This window comes from Pygocentrus nattereri, chromosome 15 (genome assembly GCF_015220715.1).
Source record: "Pygocentrus nattereri isolate fPygNat1 chromosome 15, fPygNat1.pri, whole genome shotgun sequence".
In the NCBI taxonomy this organism is placed as follows: domain Eukaryota; kingdom Metazoa; phylum Chordata; class Actinopteri; order Characiformes; family Serrasalmidae; genus Pygocentrus; species Pygocentrus nattereri.
The window spans coordinates 17,098,066-17,117,924 of NC_051225.1; the positions used below are offsets into that span (position 1 = coordinate 17,098,066).

Here is a 19,859-nt window from a genome sequence, read left to right on the forward strand (position 1 = left end):
CCAAGTACCAAGCACAGCAGGTTCCAAAAATTATACTAGTGGGCCTCATAATTGCAAAAATCTGACACTGGTTATTGTATCAAGTGAGAACTAAATCAAGGCTTATCTCTCACTTCCTGTCTTTACCTCAGAAACAGACCACTGACCTGCTAACCACAGCTGGCTGCATGAGAAAAGCTTTAACAACCAGCCACACATGGCTCCTTCAGCTCCATCAGTTCTGGGATCAGCAGCTGGGACTGCTGACAGCCCACAAAGACCATATATTTCTCTGGAACTAATCAGCAATCGCAAAACTGAGGTGTTCACTGAAACAATGGGGGCTTTGTCAGGGACCGCAGATAGTCACCCCGCACCCAACTGCTACTAACACATACTTCTTGGAACCATTGGTCATTGCCCCATCTTCGAGCATCACAGGGCCCACAGTTCCTGTCAATGTTCTGATTCAATCGCATTAAAAAAACCCTGGGCCGAGAAGAAAACAACCGCAAAACTCTTGTGGCACAATTGTCCAGAAGCTGTCAACTGCCTGTCCAGCAGGAGCTTCTTTCAGATTCCTTTATAGGTTAGTGTGTGGTGCCTAAGCCCCATCAGCAGCAGAGTTTATGGTCTGGTTGTAAGACGAGACACAAGTACACTGTCGCCATGAGAAGCTCCTCAGGGTCCGAGCATTAGAGTGGCTATAGGCCATTTCCTAGCAGGAAGGAATGTAGCACATAAAAAGCAGCCAGTGCGGCATGCCAGCAGTTCGTCACCCTCGACCGAGAGAAAAGTGAGTTCATCGACTACTTATGAAAGCAGTGAGGAGCACAGAGTTGTTAGGTGATGAAACTGTTTACTTGTAGATGACTGTTTTCACACTAACAAGCTTTTCCCACAGTAAAGCATGTTTAGCAATAGTGGCTGTGTGGTTTTACAGAACAATGACAGCCGGAGTGCTTCCTTCTGCACAATGGAGGCCTGAGCATGATCTGAACACACCCCTACATACTAACTCACTCAAATATGGAGCATCATTAGACTCATGGAGCAACACAAAAATAGTAAATAATTATTAGTAACGTTCACATAGTTTTATACAAACAGATATTGTCTCTTATTAGACTAAAAAAAGATTTTAAAAAGCCATTTACAATGAAAAAGGAATAACTTTGTAGCTTTGTAAAGAATATTATCATAACATAGCTTTGTAAAGAATATTATCCAAATCCACACTATTAACAACATCCCAAAGGTGCTGTAACTATTTTGGCTTTTTCCAAAGAAAAGGATGCATACAATTCTAAACCGTGACTTTCAAATTCTCCTTTGCCAGTATTACATAACCCATCTGTTATTTCTGGCTTCTATATCTCCATTGTCTGGAAACGCTGGCAACCGACGCACACCATCAATCATTACAAAGAAAATACTTTCTGAAACCACAAAATTGGTGGGAAAAGAACACTGCTGGCTTGTCTTTTCTTGGAGAATTAGGAACCAGTCTGATGTGATCCAGTACCAATATGTCAGTCTTCACCTGCATGAACTATTGCAAGATCTTAATGGCTAATGCCTGTCTGGTTACTGAAAACAGTGAAGCTGATTATGCACTGTTTGTAATGATCTAGTCACCAAGCACTGCCATACACCTTAGGGCAAAAACCTGGCTAGATAAATCTGAATTCAGTATTCACTGTTTATATCATTTACACTGATCAGGCATAACATTCTGACCACCTCCTTGTTTCTATGCTCATTGTCCATTGGTGTCCGTGGTGTGTTAGTGTGTGTTGCGCTGGTACGAGTGGATCAGACTTTGTGGATCAGTTTTTAAACACTCACTGTCCACTCTATTAGACACTCCTACTTTGTCGGTCCACCTTGTAGATGTAAAGTCAGAGACGACAGCTCATCTGCTGCTGCACATATGTGTTGGTCATCCTCTAGTCCTTCATCAGTGGTCACAGGATGGTGCCCACAGGACACTGTTGGCTGTATATTTTAGGGTAGTGGACTATTCTATTCAGACTATTCAGACTATTACAGTCTGATCACTGTAATGTAATATGGTATGTCATTTAATGTGGAGAATTCGCCAGCAGATACAAAAAAATAATCAAGCTCTTTAATTTTCATAGTGGTTTCAGGTTTAGGACAGAATGAGTCAGTGACCCAGTTTTCAACCAAATTCGGAGCTCACTTGAGTCTATCCATCACTTCTTACCTATGATATCTTCATAGGCGTTCTCCTCTAATGTGCTTTTGGAGCTGGGGCGACTGTGGTTCTCTGTGGAGGCTGTGCCATTTTCTGTGGGCGAGGAGGGGTAGGAGGAGGGCAGGCTGGCAGCATCTTCGGATTCACATGATTCTCTGGAGGATGAATGGGAGAGAAAGAATAGAGAGAGCTCAGCTTTGAAACATGCAGAGCTGTTTTGCTAAACCAATGAAATGCTGTCCAATTGGTCTGGCTGCCTAACATCCACCCCCTGACTGATTCCAATCAGGCCAGACCACCTGAGCAGATGAAAGCCCCCTTCACATGATGCAAGAAGTCCAAATATGCATCATCCCTCAGTGTCTCTCCTCCGGACTGCCAATTAAAACTAGAAGCAGAGAGAAGGGCCCGGGCATGCTGTTCAAATGAATAATAGCTTTATTATTTTGACGGTAACATAGGCTCCAATTGGACTACAATTTCCTGTTTACTCACAATAAGCCAAACAAAATGAACACTCAAACTTTTCTATGTCAGCAAACTCATACCGGATGCAACATCAAAGCGTCAGTATATGAAAATCCCACTTAGAGGCTCAAACCCCAAACAATGTGATGCTGGCTCACTAAATGCCTATAGCCTTTAAACAGTTGACTCTGCATCGGCCACAGGAACGTCAGCCGAGGACTCTGCCATACAGATCCTCCCAAGCTCACACATCATGAGAACTTGGCTCATCTCCACACTCAGTGACCGGCCTAAACAATCCTGACTCGAAACCTAACTCAAAAGGCCTTGAGGAACGAGAGCTATAAACAAAATGTTAGTGCTCCATGAAGCCATGAGAGCTTCCTCTCTGAGCAGCATTATATCAACATAATTAGAGGAGATGAGGCAAACTCTTTGGTTCAGTTACAGCTTCTAGTGATGGTGCATTTGCAGCACTTTACTGTGAAGCTTTGTAATAAATCAAATCTAAGTTTGGTCTGTTCAAAGTATGTTTTCAGCCGAGAACTAAGTAGTAGTTTAGCGAGGTACTGGAACAAAAAATAAACAGACATTGTGAAAGTTACTGAGCGGTCCTTACTTCATTAGTATAACTTGCAGATATTCAAGCAAAGCCAGTTACTCAAATTTAAGATAAAAGGAACATGAGAGCAAAACTGCAAGCCATATAATACAACACCTGAGTAAGAGGCCTCAGTTACTGCTACCTAATATGGGAAAAGACATACTGGGATAAAAATGTCAGAGGACTCTCTGCTGATCTCTGCTTACCATCAAATGGAAGGTTTCAGCAAAGTAACTCAGTTTGAAACCTAAGAGTCTGTGAAGTGGTTGAGGCCAACCTCCAATGTGTGACTATGCAGTCAGAAACAAACGACAATAACTTATGGCTAGAGCTACATCAGCAGGGTCAGCGCTTGGCCTGTGACCCTTAATCTTAACAATATTCTCAACATAACATTTATGCATTTCAAGATAAATAAATGATGTATGACTTGCAGGCCCAATCCTAATAAAGGGAAAAGACTAAATCACTGCTTCTCTGTATGGTTATTGATTTAGACAACATTGTTTGGAGGCTTGCGAGAAAAAGCCTGCGTTCCTTAAGGCAACATCTGCACTAACAACAATTACAGATGAAACTGGCAAAACAATGTATGAGTAAAACAATCATGTTTCTCACCTGTCCTGAGACCTTTTGGCTGAGATTCCATCTGCTTTTAGGTGGCGTGTTATTGTGGGGGTTGTGGTCTCAGAGTTGAGAGGTAATCCATTGCTAGGCAAAGAGTCCTTGAGGTTCCGATTAGCATCATATTCAAAGGTGCGCTTAGGTTTAGGCAGGGGATTGACAGGGGTGCCTGGTGGGTCCTGTGCAGAAGGAGGCTCCAGGCTCTCAGACCTAATGGAGCTCACGCTGAACCTCTGCCTGAACTTTGAGAGTTTCTTTTCCGACCCAGGGCAAGTATCTGGCTCAGTGGCAACAGAGCAGATGCTGCTCCGCTTGCTTCCACAAGTGCTGTCCAAGTCCTCTATTCCAGCAATAGTGAAAGATTTCCGTGATTTGTCCAGGCCATAGCAGTTGCTGAGATATGATGGTGGAGCAGGGGAAGGACTTTCCTTCAAGGCTTGCTCAATCTTCTGTATCCGGTTTAGTACAGCGGAGGTCTCCTTGCGAGCAGAAAGACTACGGAGAAAGAGCGCTGATGACTCTGCCTTTGTGGGTCTCTTCTCTCGTTCTCTTTTCTGGAACTGTCTGATGCACTCTCGATCTGAAGCCCCTTCCTCCTCCTCTGTCTCTGGGTAGGAGCATTCAGAGAATGCTGTGCTCATCCTCCGCATGCCCTTGAAGTCAAAAGTCTTTTCGCTGCAAGGAGAGGACAAGAGGCTGGGGCAGCCTTCGCTTCCACCACCAGGCCTCTTCTCCAAGCAAAGACTCATCCTAGGCTGAGCCACCTTACGGCATTCCCAATCTGAGATCTTCTTGCGGATAGCAGCAGACGAGGCACTGCTCCCAGTATGGCTGAGTGAGAGGGTGCGCTTTTGGCCGTGGTTGGTGGAGGATGCTAAGGAGAGGGTACTCCAGCTGAGAGGTCCGGGACACAGTCCATCGCCAGCTGGAGATCCTTCCTGTGGTTGGTTCTCCTTCTGCTCCTGGTCTCCTCCAACAGATGGCTTGTAGATACTGAGCTTCTTATCCAGATAGCCGATGCTCTTAGCCTTGGTAAGTCTGCTTTTGGATTCAAACTCACTAGACAATGTGGAGCCAGGGCGCAAGCTAGCTGTCTTATAGCTCCAGTTTCTCTGAGATCGGAGCTTTGTGTCAGCTTTAGCAACTCTGCCCTTCTGACTGGTGTCCTCTGTGTCACTAAGCTGAGACTGACATGACTCTTTTACAGCAGAAAGAATAGGAGGTGGGGACACGGACTGAGACCTAGAAAAAGAGCAAACAACAGAAGGAACTTACAAAGGAAACTCTCCCACATTTACATTATTTTGGTCCATTAGACAACCTGAAAGAGGCAAATGCAAAACTGTGCTGAGAAAGTTTCTCAACTCTTTTTCCTAAATGTTGTGAGAAACTAGGCATGGAATGTAAGCCGTTACCCAAAGGTGTTCTCTGCTTGCCAATGAGTTAATCTGTATATCTCTGCAGGCAATAGAGGGAAAAAACACTTCAGAAAGTAAGTGAAAGAAGAAGAAACATGGATACAGGTTTCAAATAATAGGCTAAGCTGGCTACGTCAAATGTTCGGTGGAAAGTACTTGAGCAAGTTGACATAACTTTGGCAAAATAGAAACCCATGTCAAGCCAAAACAAACACAGCTCAGTAAAATGCATGTGTGGATTTTTCCACATAATTAAAAAGATTTGGGGTGAATTTATATGGACCTCACACACAAAAGGCATGGGAAGCCATCAAACGAGCGGGATGAAAATGAGCCTACCTTCACCGGTCCTCCGATTTCCTCCGAATTCTCCTTGTCGTTTGTCCTGGCTCAAACTGTTTTATTCAGTCAGACTACCTGACTGCATCATCATCATTACTTCTGGTCTCATTGTTCACCACGCAGACACTACTCACTGCTGAGCAATGGGATTAAGGACTCTGCTGACCTCATTCCAGTCTCCACAGAGACGCAATCGCTTTCTCACTCATTTCAAAATCTCAAGAGCATTGCTTGTGAGATTCCAGGAACTGGGACTTGACTCAGCTCGTACCTTAATGAAACTGAGGCAGCTGTATCTGATGTCACAGCAGTGGTTAGAATAACAAGTGCAAGTTGGGAGGAGGCCAGGACTATGATCCTGGGTGCAGGCTGGGACAGATTGCTTAACACCTCACCATCAGCGCCCTTCCCCAAAAGGGAGGAGGAATGTAAAAGCACCTGAAGCCCTGCAGGCCTTTATTGAAGTTGCCAACATGACAACAGCCCGCACACTCACAAAATGCGCCACCACTCGGTGTAAAACTCTAATAGTCTAAACACAAAGACAGAGCAATCCTGAAGCCCGTACTGAATTATAGCCTCTCTGCTTAGGCTACTTTTTAACTGCCTACTATGTTCCCTTGCACTTCATTATGATGATAATTAATCATACTTCATAAATCAAGACTGGAGCAAGTTTCTGACTTTCTGGCCAGTTTTCTGTTTTGCTGACAGCATTAATCAGCTTTGACAATCCAATAATATGCATTGGTATCCTGGGTTACATCATAACTGTTGAAGTATGTGATTTCCCCCGAGTTTAATCTCTTATTTATCCCCACACTTAAAGCTTGCTACATAAAAATGCAGCACACAGAAACAGCCATTTCAGTTCAGCAAAGACTACAACAAATAAAAGTTCTGAAGTTTCCTCTTTAAGGAAGTCAAACATAAGAGACATGATAAGCTCGCTGAAGAAGTCTTAGCATGAAGAAGTGACATTAGTGAAAGATACAGCACTTAATCCTCCCCAAGACACCCTGGGCTTGATGCAACTGCAGAATGTGCTCACAGCGCGCACCTGAGTTTAACGTTCAATTTACTAAGACTGCAGCTTATCATGCAGCCATAGCCCCACCTACTCTGCATAGCCCCACCTACGAGGTGCAGGGTTTAAAAGCTGCAGTGAAATAACAGTGCTGTCAATAAGCTAAAGAGAAAACAGAAAGTGATGGTTCAGTGATGAAGCCACATCAGTGTTAATAAATCGAGTACTTTCCCACAAAAACATTCTACATGGGTGTAATTTTACCCTAGCTAATAAAAATAGAACTGTAAAATGATTACATGCACATATGTGCAATATGCCTGTGTAATTCACTGCTGTAAATCACTCTGTAAAGAGATGTCGGGTCAGATGTTGCAAAACAGAGTTTTGGAGTTCCATTGTTTTTTGAACCACGTTATACATTTGTAAGTACTATCATTACAGTCTGAAGAAGTTCTGGCTAGATGTTTAGGTCTCAGATGCAAAATCAATACTTCAATACTTCTTCAATGTGCTCAGAAATATCAGGCCATTGGGGTCAGAAGCACAACCAAGGTAAGAAAATATTCTTCTGCATATTGCATGCAGTTACATATTTCCACCAGAGAGGTCTCCAAATCCCCAAACATTACATAGTGCATCAAATCTATGCCTAGGCAAAGAAAAGTGATGCAAAGCCAGCAGTCATGAGGCGCAAAGTTTAATTGAGCCGAATATGTATTCCGCCGCATGCATAATATTTCCTATGTGATCCTTTCACATTTTGCATGAAGGTTTTGTAAAATGCACATGCAGGAGGGAGAGAAGCGCATTCTGTGTTTTTGATGTAAACAGTATTTTAGGACTGCATGCCAGTTTTGGTCCACAACACATGGGCAGAATGGTTCTCAATCTGCCATAAAAAGTTTAGTACATCAGGCCACTTGAGTGGTCACTCTTAACATCTGCTGTAACAAAGGCCCTTGACTCAAGTTCAAACATATATTTCCAGATCATCAAATGGAAAAAGACAGGAAGCTGCCAAATCTGACAAAGGAGTTTGGAGAGTATTGTTCATCTTTTAATTCTTTTTAAGTCTGGTATTGACATCAAAATCAGATCTCATCAGAATAACTCATGTGGTTTTGCCCTATCGCTGAAAATCTCCTCTAAACTGCATCATGCCTTCTCCAATCCATCAATCTGAATTTCCCAGATTGGAGTGATAGGAGACTACTACTGCAAATCCACATTTAAATTCAATCAGCCATAGAATAACACAGCATGTTAAAAATACCCCCCTAGGCCTGCCCTGGGCGCAACTCCAACTGACATAAAAGATTATTTCCATGACTACAATTTTCAGCTTGTGCAAAATCCTTTACATGAAAAAGAAATACATCGAGACCAGGATTCTGACATGGAACCCACAGTAAGTTTGTGTCTGTGGTCTGAGGAGGGTCTCTGGATGCCTAGACAGGGCCAGAACAAACAAGCCCAAATCTAGAGCCCCGGGACTGGGGAAGCTCAGTTGTACTGGCCACACAGGGGCCAAGCACTGTGCCAGTTTTGGTCTGGCTCCCTGGTCTTGAGGGCAATGCTGACCACAGGCCATTTCCTGTTTGAGAGCTCTGCCATAACGGAGAAACTATGGAGCTCCACTAGCACACATCAAAAGCTGCACATTAAAACAAGAGGTAATGGGCCTCGACTCAGCCCCTAGAAATATGTGGGAATTTCATCTGTGAGGGAGTTATTTTTTCAGTTATTATCTTTCCAACGAAAAGCACATATGGCATGCCCACCTATGGCCATCCCTCCCCCCGACATAAATCTACATTCTCAACATGATCTCCTGCCCGTAAAGACTGTGAATTAGTATTTTACCCTTTTATACCCCACTTTGCCACAGGTTCTTCAGAGAGTAGGAGTAGCTATGCAGTCTGTTTTTTTTTTGTCCCACTAGTTTTTCTTTTTCACAATTTCCTTTGGTAAATATTTCTAACATTATAGAACTCCTGATAAGTCATTACAAAAGTGACTTCTGTTCTACTCCGAAGAACCACTTTACTTGTCCCTTCGCCAGAATTTACTTGACTGTGCTTTCACTGCTGGCAGAGAGAACCACTGTTAAGTGACGGCTGAATTACAGAAGCTTTTATCATTTGGTTCCTGACATGGTACCTACACACTTGACAGTCACTGAAAATGCCATTAGACTCAAACACTATTATAATCAACACTTGCAATCAACACAGCCTTTTGAGATGGATTATTACAGCCTAAATGATTACTACTGGGAAGTGTTCCAAAAAACATGCCAAGAGAACAGCCGTGAGTTTATTCATCCTGTTTGCCTAAGTGAATATTAAACATAGACCAGGAGTATACGCAATCTTGATGACATATCCAGAAAAAGAAATGTCCATATGGAAGAATTTATATCCACCACCAGCTTCTCATTTACAGCAGCGACATCTGAACTTTACCATAGACCCAGAGGAAAGATTACACTTCAACAGCTGCCTGTTCTGAACAGAAGACATAACATTATTTTTGCTGCTTGAGTCGGAATTTCAGCACAGACTGACTCAGGCTGTATAGAGTTTATAGTTATCCTAAAGCAGAGTCGGATTTTATTAGACCCAAAAGTTTTGAGTGCTGGAGCCTCAAGACTGGCTGCTAGCAACCCCAGAGTTAAAACCTAAACGCATTACACGTATTTGCTATGTTTGTTTGAATGAGAGGCAGCACTGCAACACATACATAGTAAATGAGAAACATATTATGGATTTACAACAAAATTCCAAACATGGCGTGGCCCTACAAAAGCATCACAGCATAAAGATCTTTAACTGATAGGAGAGTCTGAGCTATGATGCTCACCTGTCGGGGACCTCCTGTGGGCTTTTAGCCCCTCCTGAACTGGACACAGCCTTGGAGCTCTTGTTGGCAGTCATCTCCTCTCTCAGACTGTCCACTCTGACAGACAGGGAAAAAAAACCTTTTGAGTTAATTTATTGGACACTGTAACCATCTTTGTCGCAAAATGCATAATGTGAAATGAGCCTGCATAAAAACAATGGCATTTAACTCTACATGCAAACATAAGCAGCATTACATAATGCAACATCTTAATCTTAACTTTTAACCTTCATTCTTCAGGTAATGCAAAATACAGCCCACCACTCAATTTTCTTGGCTGATAATATTGACAGACAGTGACAACCCGTGGTTTAATTGTTATCACCAAAAAGCACAGAAAATAACAGACTTTTTTGACAGAATAAAACCTTACTTAATTGACAACAATCACATGTCAGTCGCTCACTGCTTAAGTAATAATATTAAAGTACATTTTTTATACTTAAAATCTAAAATTATATCAGCCAATTTTCTCAGTTTGCCTTTTTTCATATTAACCAGGCCCAAATACAAAATGAGCACTGCAAAATCCTGCCAAATAATTTGGGTTAATTAAAGAAGGGCAATATAACAAAATCGTTTCAATGCTTAATTACATCATGCTAAGCTTTTCTGAACATATTGTGGGTACTGTCAGTACTTCCACTGATTAACAGTCATGTTTCATTAAAAAGTGCGTTCCTAAGGGGTGTAGCAGACGTTTTCACTCTTCTTTGGAAGGCTGCGAGTTAGAATGTAGTACAGATGTTGTGCAGCATAATTTATGTAATGTTCAATAAAAAAATATTACTAAATTTTTTAACAGCATTTTTAAAAACATGGCATTACTTGTACATAATGAAATACAACATTATAGAACAGGGATGAACAGTTTTGTCTATATCAGAATACTGTGTATGTTCACAACCTCTTGTCTAATTTCTTACTATATAACAGTATTTATTAATATATTAATTTGACAGATGATGTATGGGTGACTAACCCTTGTGTGGTGTTGATGTGTGTGTTACTCAGTGGTCTGGTGACCCACCACATTATTGCTTTTTAAATCACTACAGCCACATTTCATGTAAAAATATCAGATGTTTAAAATATCAGTGTTAGGGTTCTCTTTTAGCAGCTGTAGCCAGTCAGCAGCCTGTCCATGTTGTCCACCCATCCACACACAGACACAGACACACACACACACACACACAGAAGGCCATGTAGGGGGAGAACAGAGTGAAGGACACAGCACCTCCACACTTTTATTCCCCACGGATTCAGCCCAGCACCACATGTGTCATTCAGGGAGATTTCAGAACTTTCTGTTGCAGCTCCCATTAGGATGAAGCGATCTGAACCAAAAATGTGCTACATACTTTGATGTACGAGTAATCGATTGTATTACATGCGATTCTACTAGACACATGAAGGGGTACGGGAGCCTGCACCCAGAAGTTGCAAAAGGAGGTTAACTGCTGCAACGGCTGTCCAGGGGCCTCGCTCATCGCTCCGACACAGGGGCATCCCAGCTTGTTCGAAGCTCCATATACTGAGGAGTTCATTGCATGTTGTTTCAATCAAATTGCTTCAACTTAGAGAGTTAACAGAATATTCAGGGCCTATTTCGAGTGTATAAATGTGTGGGAGGTGAAGAGAGTGAATTCACCTAAAATGTGCTATTTTATGTTCTTCACAGAAAATGAGCAAAGGCCAAGAAATCTATGGTCCATGATTTTTATTTACTTTGGCAAACACTGAAAATCTGTCCCAATACCATATGATGGTTAAAAAAGGTGTTACGAAAGGAAAAATATGCACTTAAATCAGACAAGCTTCTGAAGTTGGCCTTTACCTACGGAACTTATCAGCGCAACTCTGCCTCCAAAACAAATGTCGAGTTCTAGAAGTGGACTTAGAAGTGTATATCTAGTGTCAGATATAAAATACATGACTTTACTGAACTGCTAATCGCATCAACACTCCAAAAACAAAATCCATCAAAATCTTCCGCTTGAGAAACACATGTATTTTTTTATAAAAGTAACACAGATACAGGCTCTTTCAGTGCAAAATCAAGTCAATGACACCACAACCCCTGAAGTTCAGTACAGAGATCAAGAAAGGGACTTCAGCTTGACGAGGGCTCGGAAAAAAAAGATTATTTGCAAACAAAAAAAGTTGCCAAATACTGCGCAAGACAAAAATCTATAGAGCTCTCCTGGGAGTCAGTGTTTCGAGACCAAAACTGGTCTCTGGGCACATTAAATAGGCTATTGATTGCTTTTTCCCATGAATGTTTGCACCTAGTGGATTAAAAAAAGCTTTTTTCCTGGTAGATATTAGTTTTACAAGCCGTGCAGAAATAAAGTGACTTTCATGCTTTAAGCTTGTAGGTTATGCTGATCGCTGGGACCAGGGTGCTGTTTTTATGGTTTATTTTGTCACAGGAACGGCCCAGGAGACTCTGGACTATCTTTATTATAATAATTTATAGTCAATTGCACTCTTTGCACAAAATGTTACTTTTTTACAGAGCTACTCATTTTTTTTTTCTTTGCATTACTTTTTTTCAAAAAGTGTTTATCTGTAACCCTGATCTCCGATCAGGCATTTCTGGGGCACAAAAAACATGGAGTTAACACTTACACGGGCAGCACAACAGCAGTACATAAACATCACTGCCATAAATTGCCTTCATGCTAAGCAATGGCTTAATCAACATTCTCACACCACCACAGCACCAGATGCTGAGCACTAAGCTGTTTCCTCCCATCAAACCAGAAGGCAACCTCATCTGGGCACAGAAGAAAAAATAAGTTCCACACAGAAAAAGGAAAAGCCTACCAGATGGGGCTAAGGGTGGATGATATGGTAAAACTAACACGATACTTAGAGACTTTTTCCATGAGGCAAAATAGACATTACATTATTTAGTTTCTCTGGGATTCGTTCATTTGGAAAACACAAAAAAATAAAAACATAAACCAGCCATTAGGGGTGTACTTTGTGTACTTCTGGTGCCGGTCCCAAGCCCGGATAAATGGTGAGGGTTGCGTCAGGAAGGGCATCCGGCGTAAAACTTGTGCCAATACTATCATGTGGATCACAGATATGATTGCCATACCGGATCGGTCGAGGCCCGGGTTAACAACGAGAGAGAGAGGAGGACAACAGGGGGAGACACACAGGAAGTGCAGAGAATTAGTAAGGTGGAAGTGAGGGCAGCTTTAAAAAGGATGAAGAATGGAAAGGCAGTTGGTCCAGATGACATACCTGTGGAGGTATGGAGATGTTTAGGAGAGAAGGCAGTGGACTTTTTAACCAGGTTGTTTAACAAAATCCTGGAGAGTGAGAGGATGCCTGATGAGTGGAGAAGTAGTGTACTGGTCCCCATTTTTAAGAACAAGGGTGATATGCAGAGCTGCAGTAACTACAGAGGTATAAAGTTGATGAGCCACACCATGAAGGTATGGGAAAGAGTTGTTGAAGCAAGGCTAAGGCGAGAGGTTCAGATCAGTGAGCAGCAGTTTAGTTTCATGCCCAGAAAGAGTACCACAGATGCAATTTTTGCGTTGGTAGAGAAGTACAGAGAAGGTCAGAAGGAACTACATTGTGTCTTTGTGGATCTAGAGAAGGCATATCATAGGGTGCCAAGAGAGGAACTGTGGTACTATATGAGGAAGTCAGGTGTAGCTGAAAAGTATGTTAGGGTGGTGCAGGACATGTATGAGGATAGTGAGACAGTGGTGAGGTGTGCAGTTGGAGTGACAAATGGTTTCAAGGTGAAAGCAGGGTTAAATCAGGGATCAGCTTTGAGCCCCTTCTTGTTTGCAATGGTGATGGACAGGTTGACAGATGAGGTCAGGCAGGAGGCTCCATGGACCATGATGTTTGCAGATGACATTGTAATCTGTGGTGAGAGTAGAGAGCAGGTGGAAGAGAATCTATAGAGGTGGAGGTTTGCACTGAAGAGGAGAGGAATGAAGGTCAGTAGAGATAAGACGGAATACATGTGTGTGAATGAGAGGGAGGCAGGTGGAAAGGTGAAGATGCAAGGAGTAGAGGTCGTAAAGGTGGATGACTTCAAATATCTTGGGTCAACCATCCAGAGCAATGGACAGTGCAAAAAAGAGGTGAGGAAGAGGGTGCAGGCAGGATGGAGTGGGTGGAGACGGATGTCAGGGCTGATGTGTGACAGAAGGATAGCAGCAAGAGTGAAAGGGAAGGTTTACAAGACAGTAGCGCGTCCTGCTATGATGTATGGTTTGGAGACTGTGGCTCTGTCTAAAAGACAGGAGGCTGAGCTGGAGGTGGTGGAGATGAAGATGCTGAGATTTTCGTTGGGAGTGACAAGGCTGGACAAGATTAGAAATGAGCAGATCAGAGGGACAGTGAAGGTGGAGCAGTTTGGAGATAAAGCCAGAGAGGCCAGGTGGAGATGGTTTGGACATGTGTTGAGGAGGAATAGTGGATATATTGGGCAAAGAATGTTGGAGATGGAGCTGCCAGGTAGAAGGAGAAGAGGTAGACCTCAGAGAAGGTTTATGGATGTAGTGAAGGTAGACATGGAGATTGGTGTGATTGGTTGGTGTGAAAGTAGAGGAGGCAATGGATAGGGCAAGATGGAGGCAGATGATCCGCTGTGGCGACCCCTAAAGGGAGCAGCCGAAAGAAGAAGTAAAAAAATAAAAACATAAGTAGGGCAGCACCATGTCCAAAGAAATTAAAATCTGTGCTATGGATGAAAATTACATCATAAAGGATTATCAGAATTATTTAAAAAAGGAAGAAGAAAAGAGACAAAAACGTGAGACGACACCCAAGTCCGACTGGCTTCTTGATGCCACACAGTCATTGAGGGTCCAAGTTCTGGCAGTATTTTGTAAAAGTAAGTTAACGTTATAAACAGCTCCTGACTCAGTTAATGCTTTAAACTTTAAAACATTTGATCACAAATGCGATTTATCTCTGATGAGAAAACTGCACGGGAAACGGCACTAATCCACCACCATCAGAGAAACACACTACAGCCAAACACAGACATAAAGGTCTTCAGTAAGGATATACAGTGAGGTCCAAAGACCACTGGCAAAAATACTTGTTTTGCATTGCTTTCTTATTTTAAAGTTTGTCATGCCAAATCATGAAGAAAAGTTTTTCATTTAAAATTTTTTTAGACCATTTGAGTGAAATATTTAAAAATGTAATAAATAATTTAAAGAATTTTAGTATTTGATATAGTATGTCCATCTTTTGCTTTATCAATAGCTCCAGCTGGCATGGACTCAAAATGTTGATCAGTGTGTTAAACCCACCCAAGAGTCGACTGAACACATGTTTTTGTAAAAAGTCTAAGGTCGTGTAAAAAGGCCTCACCATGGTCAATTTGGCAACTATGCTTCGATTAGAATGGTGATGTAGAAATAGTGCAGGACTTCAGATATTACTTCTTCACTTCACTTTCAGAACTTTTCTGTTTGACCTTTTTTTAGGATTCTAGAAGTTTCTGTTGTCTATTTCCATGTTTAAAGGAAAATGTGGTCTCAGGCTGCTAGGCTACGCTGTATCGGCAGGGAACTACCAGTTTGCTGGGCAGTTTCTGACTTATGCAAGAGAAGCTTAACTATGTTGAGATTCATCAGTGTCGTGAACATGTTATTAGCTCACCGGCAGGCTGCTGTCTGCTGCAGTACTGAACTACATACACACACTGGACATTCATAAATCAATCCTATTATCTAATTGTTACATAATCATTCACAAAAGAACTTCTTTCAGTACAATAATCTCATTTTCTGGCATTCAACACAATGAAGCAACAGTACCTGAAACAGTCTAATGATCCAGCCACAGGTGAATTTGTTAGCCACAAGCTAATGCAATAGCCACATGCCAACATGCTAGTCATGATACAACAATGCAATGCAATACATTGTACAGCTATATTCTTCATAAGAAAAAGAAAACATCACATTGCCCACTTTGTGTATTGTGTAGGGCTGCACAATACACTTTTAATTGTCATTGCACCATTAATACTGCATATGTTTACAGGAGAGGGAAAAACCTACTTTACTTATAATGTAAGTCAGTGGAACCAGGTGTTTTTCCAAGTCATTTTAAGCCATTTCTTTTGGCCCATTCTTCATGAAATTTAAACACAATATAAAGATCAAGTATTGTCAAATTATGTCAAAACTGAACGTCAAAAATGGAGATATGAAAGTTTTCCTCTGACGGCAACCATATATTTATATTAATATAATGCATTTGTTCAGTCAAATGTGTATGCTGAGTATGTCATAATGACTTCAAACCTCAGCCACATTTTAAAACCAAAACCAGCTGTTAATCACTGTAATTATGGATTTAAATTTCCTGCTTACCCATCACTCAACACGATGCTAGCCAGCGCAGGCATCTGTTAGCTGACTCTACTCCATTCAGCTGTCCAATATCTGAAAACATGCATCGGCTGGTTTCACATGACCTGGAAGAAGCCTTCATGTGATTGGAGGAGTCCTTACTAGTGGGTGAACTGGATGTTACTAAATTGGCGAGATAAATGCCTCCCGCCCAAACAAATAAAACAAACAAACAAACAAGCAAAGAACAGCAATAGAAATTTGTCTATTCCATGCATCAAATATGTTCTGCAGAGAGAAAATAATAGGGCATCCTGTCGTTGGTCCATTTAGATGTCTTTGGCCTGTATTGCCTTCATACTCCAAACAAACTGCACTGCAGAATTTGCTTTGAAGCGAACCCAGACCAACTGGCTCGCAGGGTTTTGGTCTGCTCATTTGGGGGGCACCAGAGTTCGGATGACATTCGCACTTGCTCTTACGTACAGCACAAACTGAACAATCACACCAGGGCTCCTTATAAATGAACTAAACGGGCCCAGCCTGAATGCAGCCGTATTGTGTGCTATGACCATCAAACCAAGGTGCTATGACCATCCTGACTAATCATGACGTTTTTAGGTGTCGATGAATTAAGACGGTTGATGTTGATTAATTTATCAACATATTGGAAAATATTTTGCAATTGCAATACACTTCAATGTAATTTTAATATGCTTTTTTGTCAATATTGTGAGTCTCTAACCACTGTCCTAATTAATTAATAATTAATTCATTTTTAAGTACTTTTTTCCTCCAACAACTAAATAGATACAGCAAAAACCCAAAATATCATGATTTGACTTGTTCCTGGTATCACACAGCAGTGCTCACAGCTTGGCAGCTCTTTGCTCCTGAGCTTTCAAAAGGCAATATTGTGGTTTATGAGGAGGTCAGAGTGAGATCCACTCTAGTAGGTGCTGAGGACAGCTTGTTTACAGGAAGTTGTTGTATGAAGTAGCGAGCCAACCAGTGACAGAGCCGAAAGCCCTGCAGAGACAAGATGAGGGGAGCGACAGCATTCCTTCTGTCAGCCATTTCCTGTTTCAGAGTGCTGCAAGATGAACATGCATCTTCATTTCAAATCTAACCCGAGGTCCGCTCTGCTCTGAAAATTCCAGCCTAAACTTTTTGCCCTTGCTGTTTGTTTTCTTGCCCTTGTCCCTGGAGGAAGGATAATCCCCTGTAGGCTGTGGTGTCTTAGGAACACAAAGAACTTCTAGATCTCCAAAAAAAACAGCCATGGTGTAATGAACTAAATCCAAAAAAGCATAGCTTAACTGGCTGGATATGAAAGAAACCATGAGCTGTAGAAATATCTGCATCGATGCATGCAGTATACTTAAATGGAGACACGCATAAAAGATAATAAGGACAGAACAGCCAAGTTGTGTGTTTAGCTTTGCGTAAGTACTCCTAACTGAACTGGAGCACTTGCAAAAAGACTGCATTTTAAAAAGGTTCTCTTCATTACAGTGCACTAAAGTGGTTAGCAGGGAGTGCACACAGATCAAATGGACCAAAAATATTTGTGGCTCCAAATTTACAGGCTCTGAAAAAATGAAGATAAAAATTGTGGTAGAACATCGCCTAAAGAACAAATATTCTCTCTTCTTTGGCCCAGGTGCTTCAAACACAGAGCATTTAGATGGAACTGTTTTTTCAAACAAGCCTGAATATTTTTATTGAGCTGCTGAATGACGAACAGCTGTAAAAATATAGTCCACTGTGCTCAGAAATATATTAGACCATTAAATCATCTCTAACGTTAAGCCAAGTGCAAATGCAATGTGAGTTTAGAGGCCAGAATCAAGATCAGCTTACCACTTCACCAAACCAAGATAAAAAAAAAGATTCTGAAATATATTAAGCTCATTAAGGCCCATTCCCATTTCACCCCTCGCCCTTACCAGTGAGCCCTAACCCCTGTTCTGTGTGTTCTCGTCTAGGGGTGGAGTGTCCTCATTGTTGTTGAGATAGAGGGGGAGAGCGAAGTGCTGGGGCTACATGACCCTCCAAATTGAGGTTTTTCAGAGACTGGAAAAAGAGAGTTATGAGAAAAAACAGAAAAAATGGTGAGGAGAAGGAGAACAAGAGACCAGAGAAACCCACATATGTGAGAATTTACTCCGTTAAAAATGACGATAACCACTGTTGTATCTTAGTTTAATGTTGTTTCAGTGTATTTTGGTCTTTTTCTTCTTAACAAGCGTAAAAATTCACTAACAGCATGCTAATGTCTCGGTAGCCCTCGAGCTAACTTTCCTGTTCCAGCTTAAATAGTCCAGCAGTTCAGACTTCAGATTCATATCAATGAAGAATTAGAGGTGGGTGATAATAAATAATTGCCCCCCCTCTTTGAAGGCATATGATGTCCTAAAACTAAAGCCCAGCAGTGAGCAGCTGAAAATTACCCTCCTCTACTGTCACTGCAGGCTGGCAGGGTCACCTACAGAGCAGCACTAGTAGCTGTTAATGAAATGATGCTCTTTTTATTTGAGGGTCACATTTCAGAGGGAGGATTTCAACCACTACCCTGTAATTCAGTTCCAAGGGGTTAGAGTGACACTCGAAAACAAGGAGTAGGGGTAAAAATAAGAAATGGGACTGAGTCTAAGTCTTAACAAATTGTCCTTTATACTGTGGAACACATATTAGAATAATACTTTAATATTTATATTGTGAAATATTGTCATTCATTTTCCCCCACAATAATTCAGATTAACTACAAGGTGACCAAAAAGCTATTTTTTTTGCAACTTTCAGTAGAAGGAAACCCACACCAGCAGGAACACACACTTGGAGTTGAAGGAATTTATTGTTGTGGGAACTGCATTGTAGCTGTGTTATACATTCTGTATCCGCATTATACATTCTGTATCTGTGTTACATTCTGTATCTGTATCTGCATTATACATTCTGTATCTGTGTTATACATTCTGTATCTGTATGTGTTATACATTCTGTATCTGTGCTATACATTCTGCATCTGTATGTGTTATACATTCTGTATCTGTGCTATACATTCTGTATCTGTGTTATACATTCTGTATCTGCGTTATACATTCTGTATCTGCGTTATACATTCTGTACCTGTGTTATACATTCTGTACCTGTGTTATACATTCTGTATCTGTGTTATACATTCTGTAACTGTATCTGTGTTATACATTCTGCATCTGTATGTGTTATACATTCTGTATCTGTGCTACACATTCTGTATCTGTATCTGTGTTATACATTCTGTACCTGTGTTATACATTCTGTATCTGTGTTATACATGCTTTATCTGTATCTGTGTTATACATTCTGTATCTGTGCTATACATTCCGTATCTCTGTTACACATTCTGTATCTGTGTTATACATTCTGTATCTGTATCTGTGTTATACATTCTGTATCTGTATGTATTATACATTCTGTATCTGTATGTGTTATACATTCTGTATCTGTGCTATACATTCTGTATCTGTATCTGTGTTATACATTCTGTATCTGTATGTGTTATACATTCTGTATCTGTGTTATACATTCTATATCTGTGTTATACATTCTATATCTATGTTATACATTCTATATCTGTGTTATACATTCTGTATCTGTTTTATACATTCTGTATCTGTATATGTGCTATACATTCTGTATCTATTTTATACATTCTGTATCTGTATCGGTTTTATACATTCTATATCTGTGTTGTACATTCTGTATTTGCATCTGTGTTATACATTCTATATCTGTGTTATACATTCTATATCTGTGCTATACATTCTGTATCTATTTTATACATTCTGTATCTGTATCGGTTTTATACATTCTATATCTGTGTTGTACATTCTGTATTTGCATCTGTGTTATACATTCTATATCTGTGTTATACATT

At 41.1% G+C, this 19,859-nt stretch overlaps 1 protein-coding gene across 2 annotated transcripts in view; it reads right to left on the bottom strand.

Annotated features, from left to right (window-relative positions):
- Positions 1 to 19,859, bottom strand: part of dennd2b (DENN domain containing 2B) — an 89,856-nt gene that overhangs the window by 43,988 nt on the left and 26,009 nt on the right. For both annotated transcript variants that reach the window (XM_017700636.2, XM_017700635.2), the window contains exons 2-4: positions 9,549 to 9,644; positions 3,891 to 5,138; positions 2,210 to 2,355 (exon numbers count right to left, since the gene is read on the bottom strand). In XM_017700636.2, coding sequence (XP_017556125.1) covers positions 2,210 to 2,355; positions 3,891 to 5,138; positions 9,549 to 9,622 — 1,468 coding nt within the window. In that variant the 5' untranslated portion in view covers positions 9,623 to 9,644. The remainder of the gene's footprint in view (positions 1 to 2,209; positions 2,356 to 3,890; positions 5,139 to 9,548; positions 9,645 to 19,859) is intronic.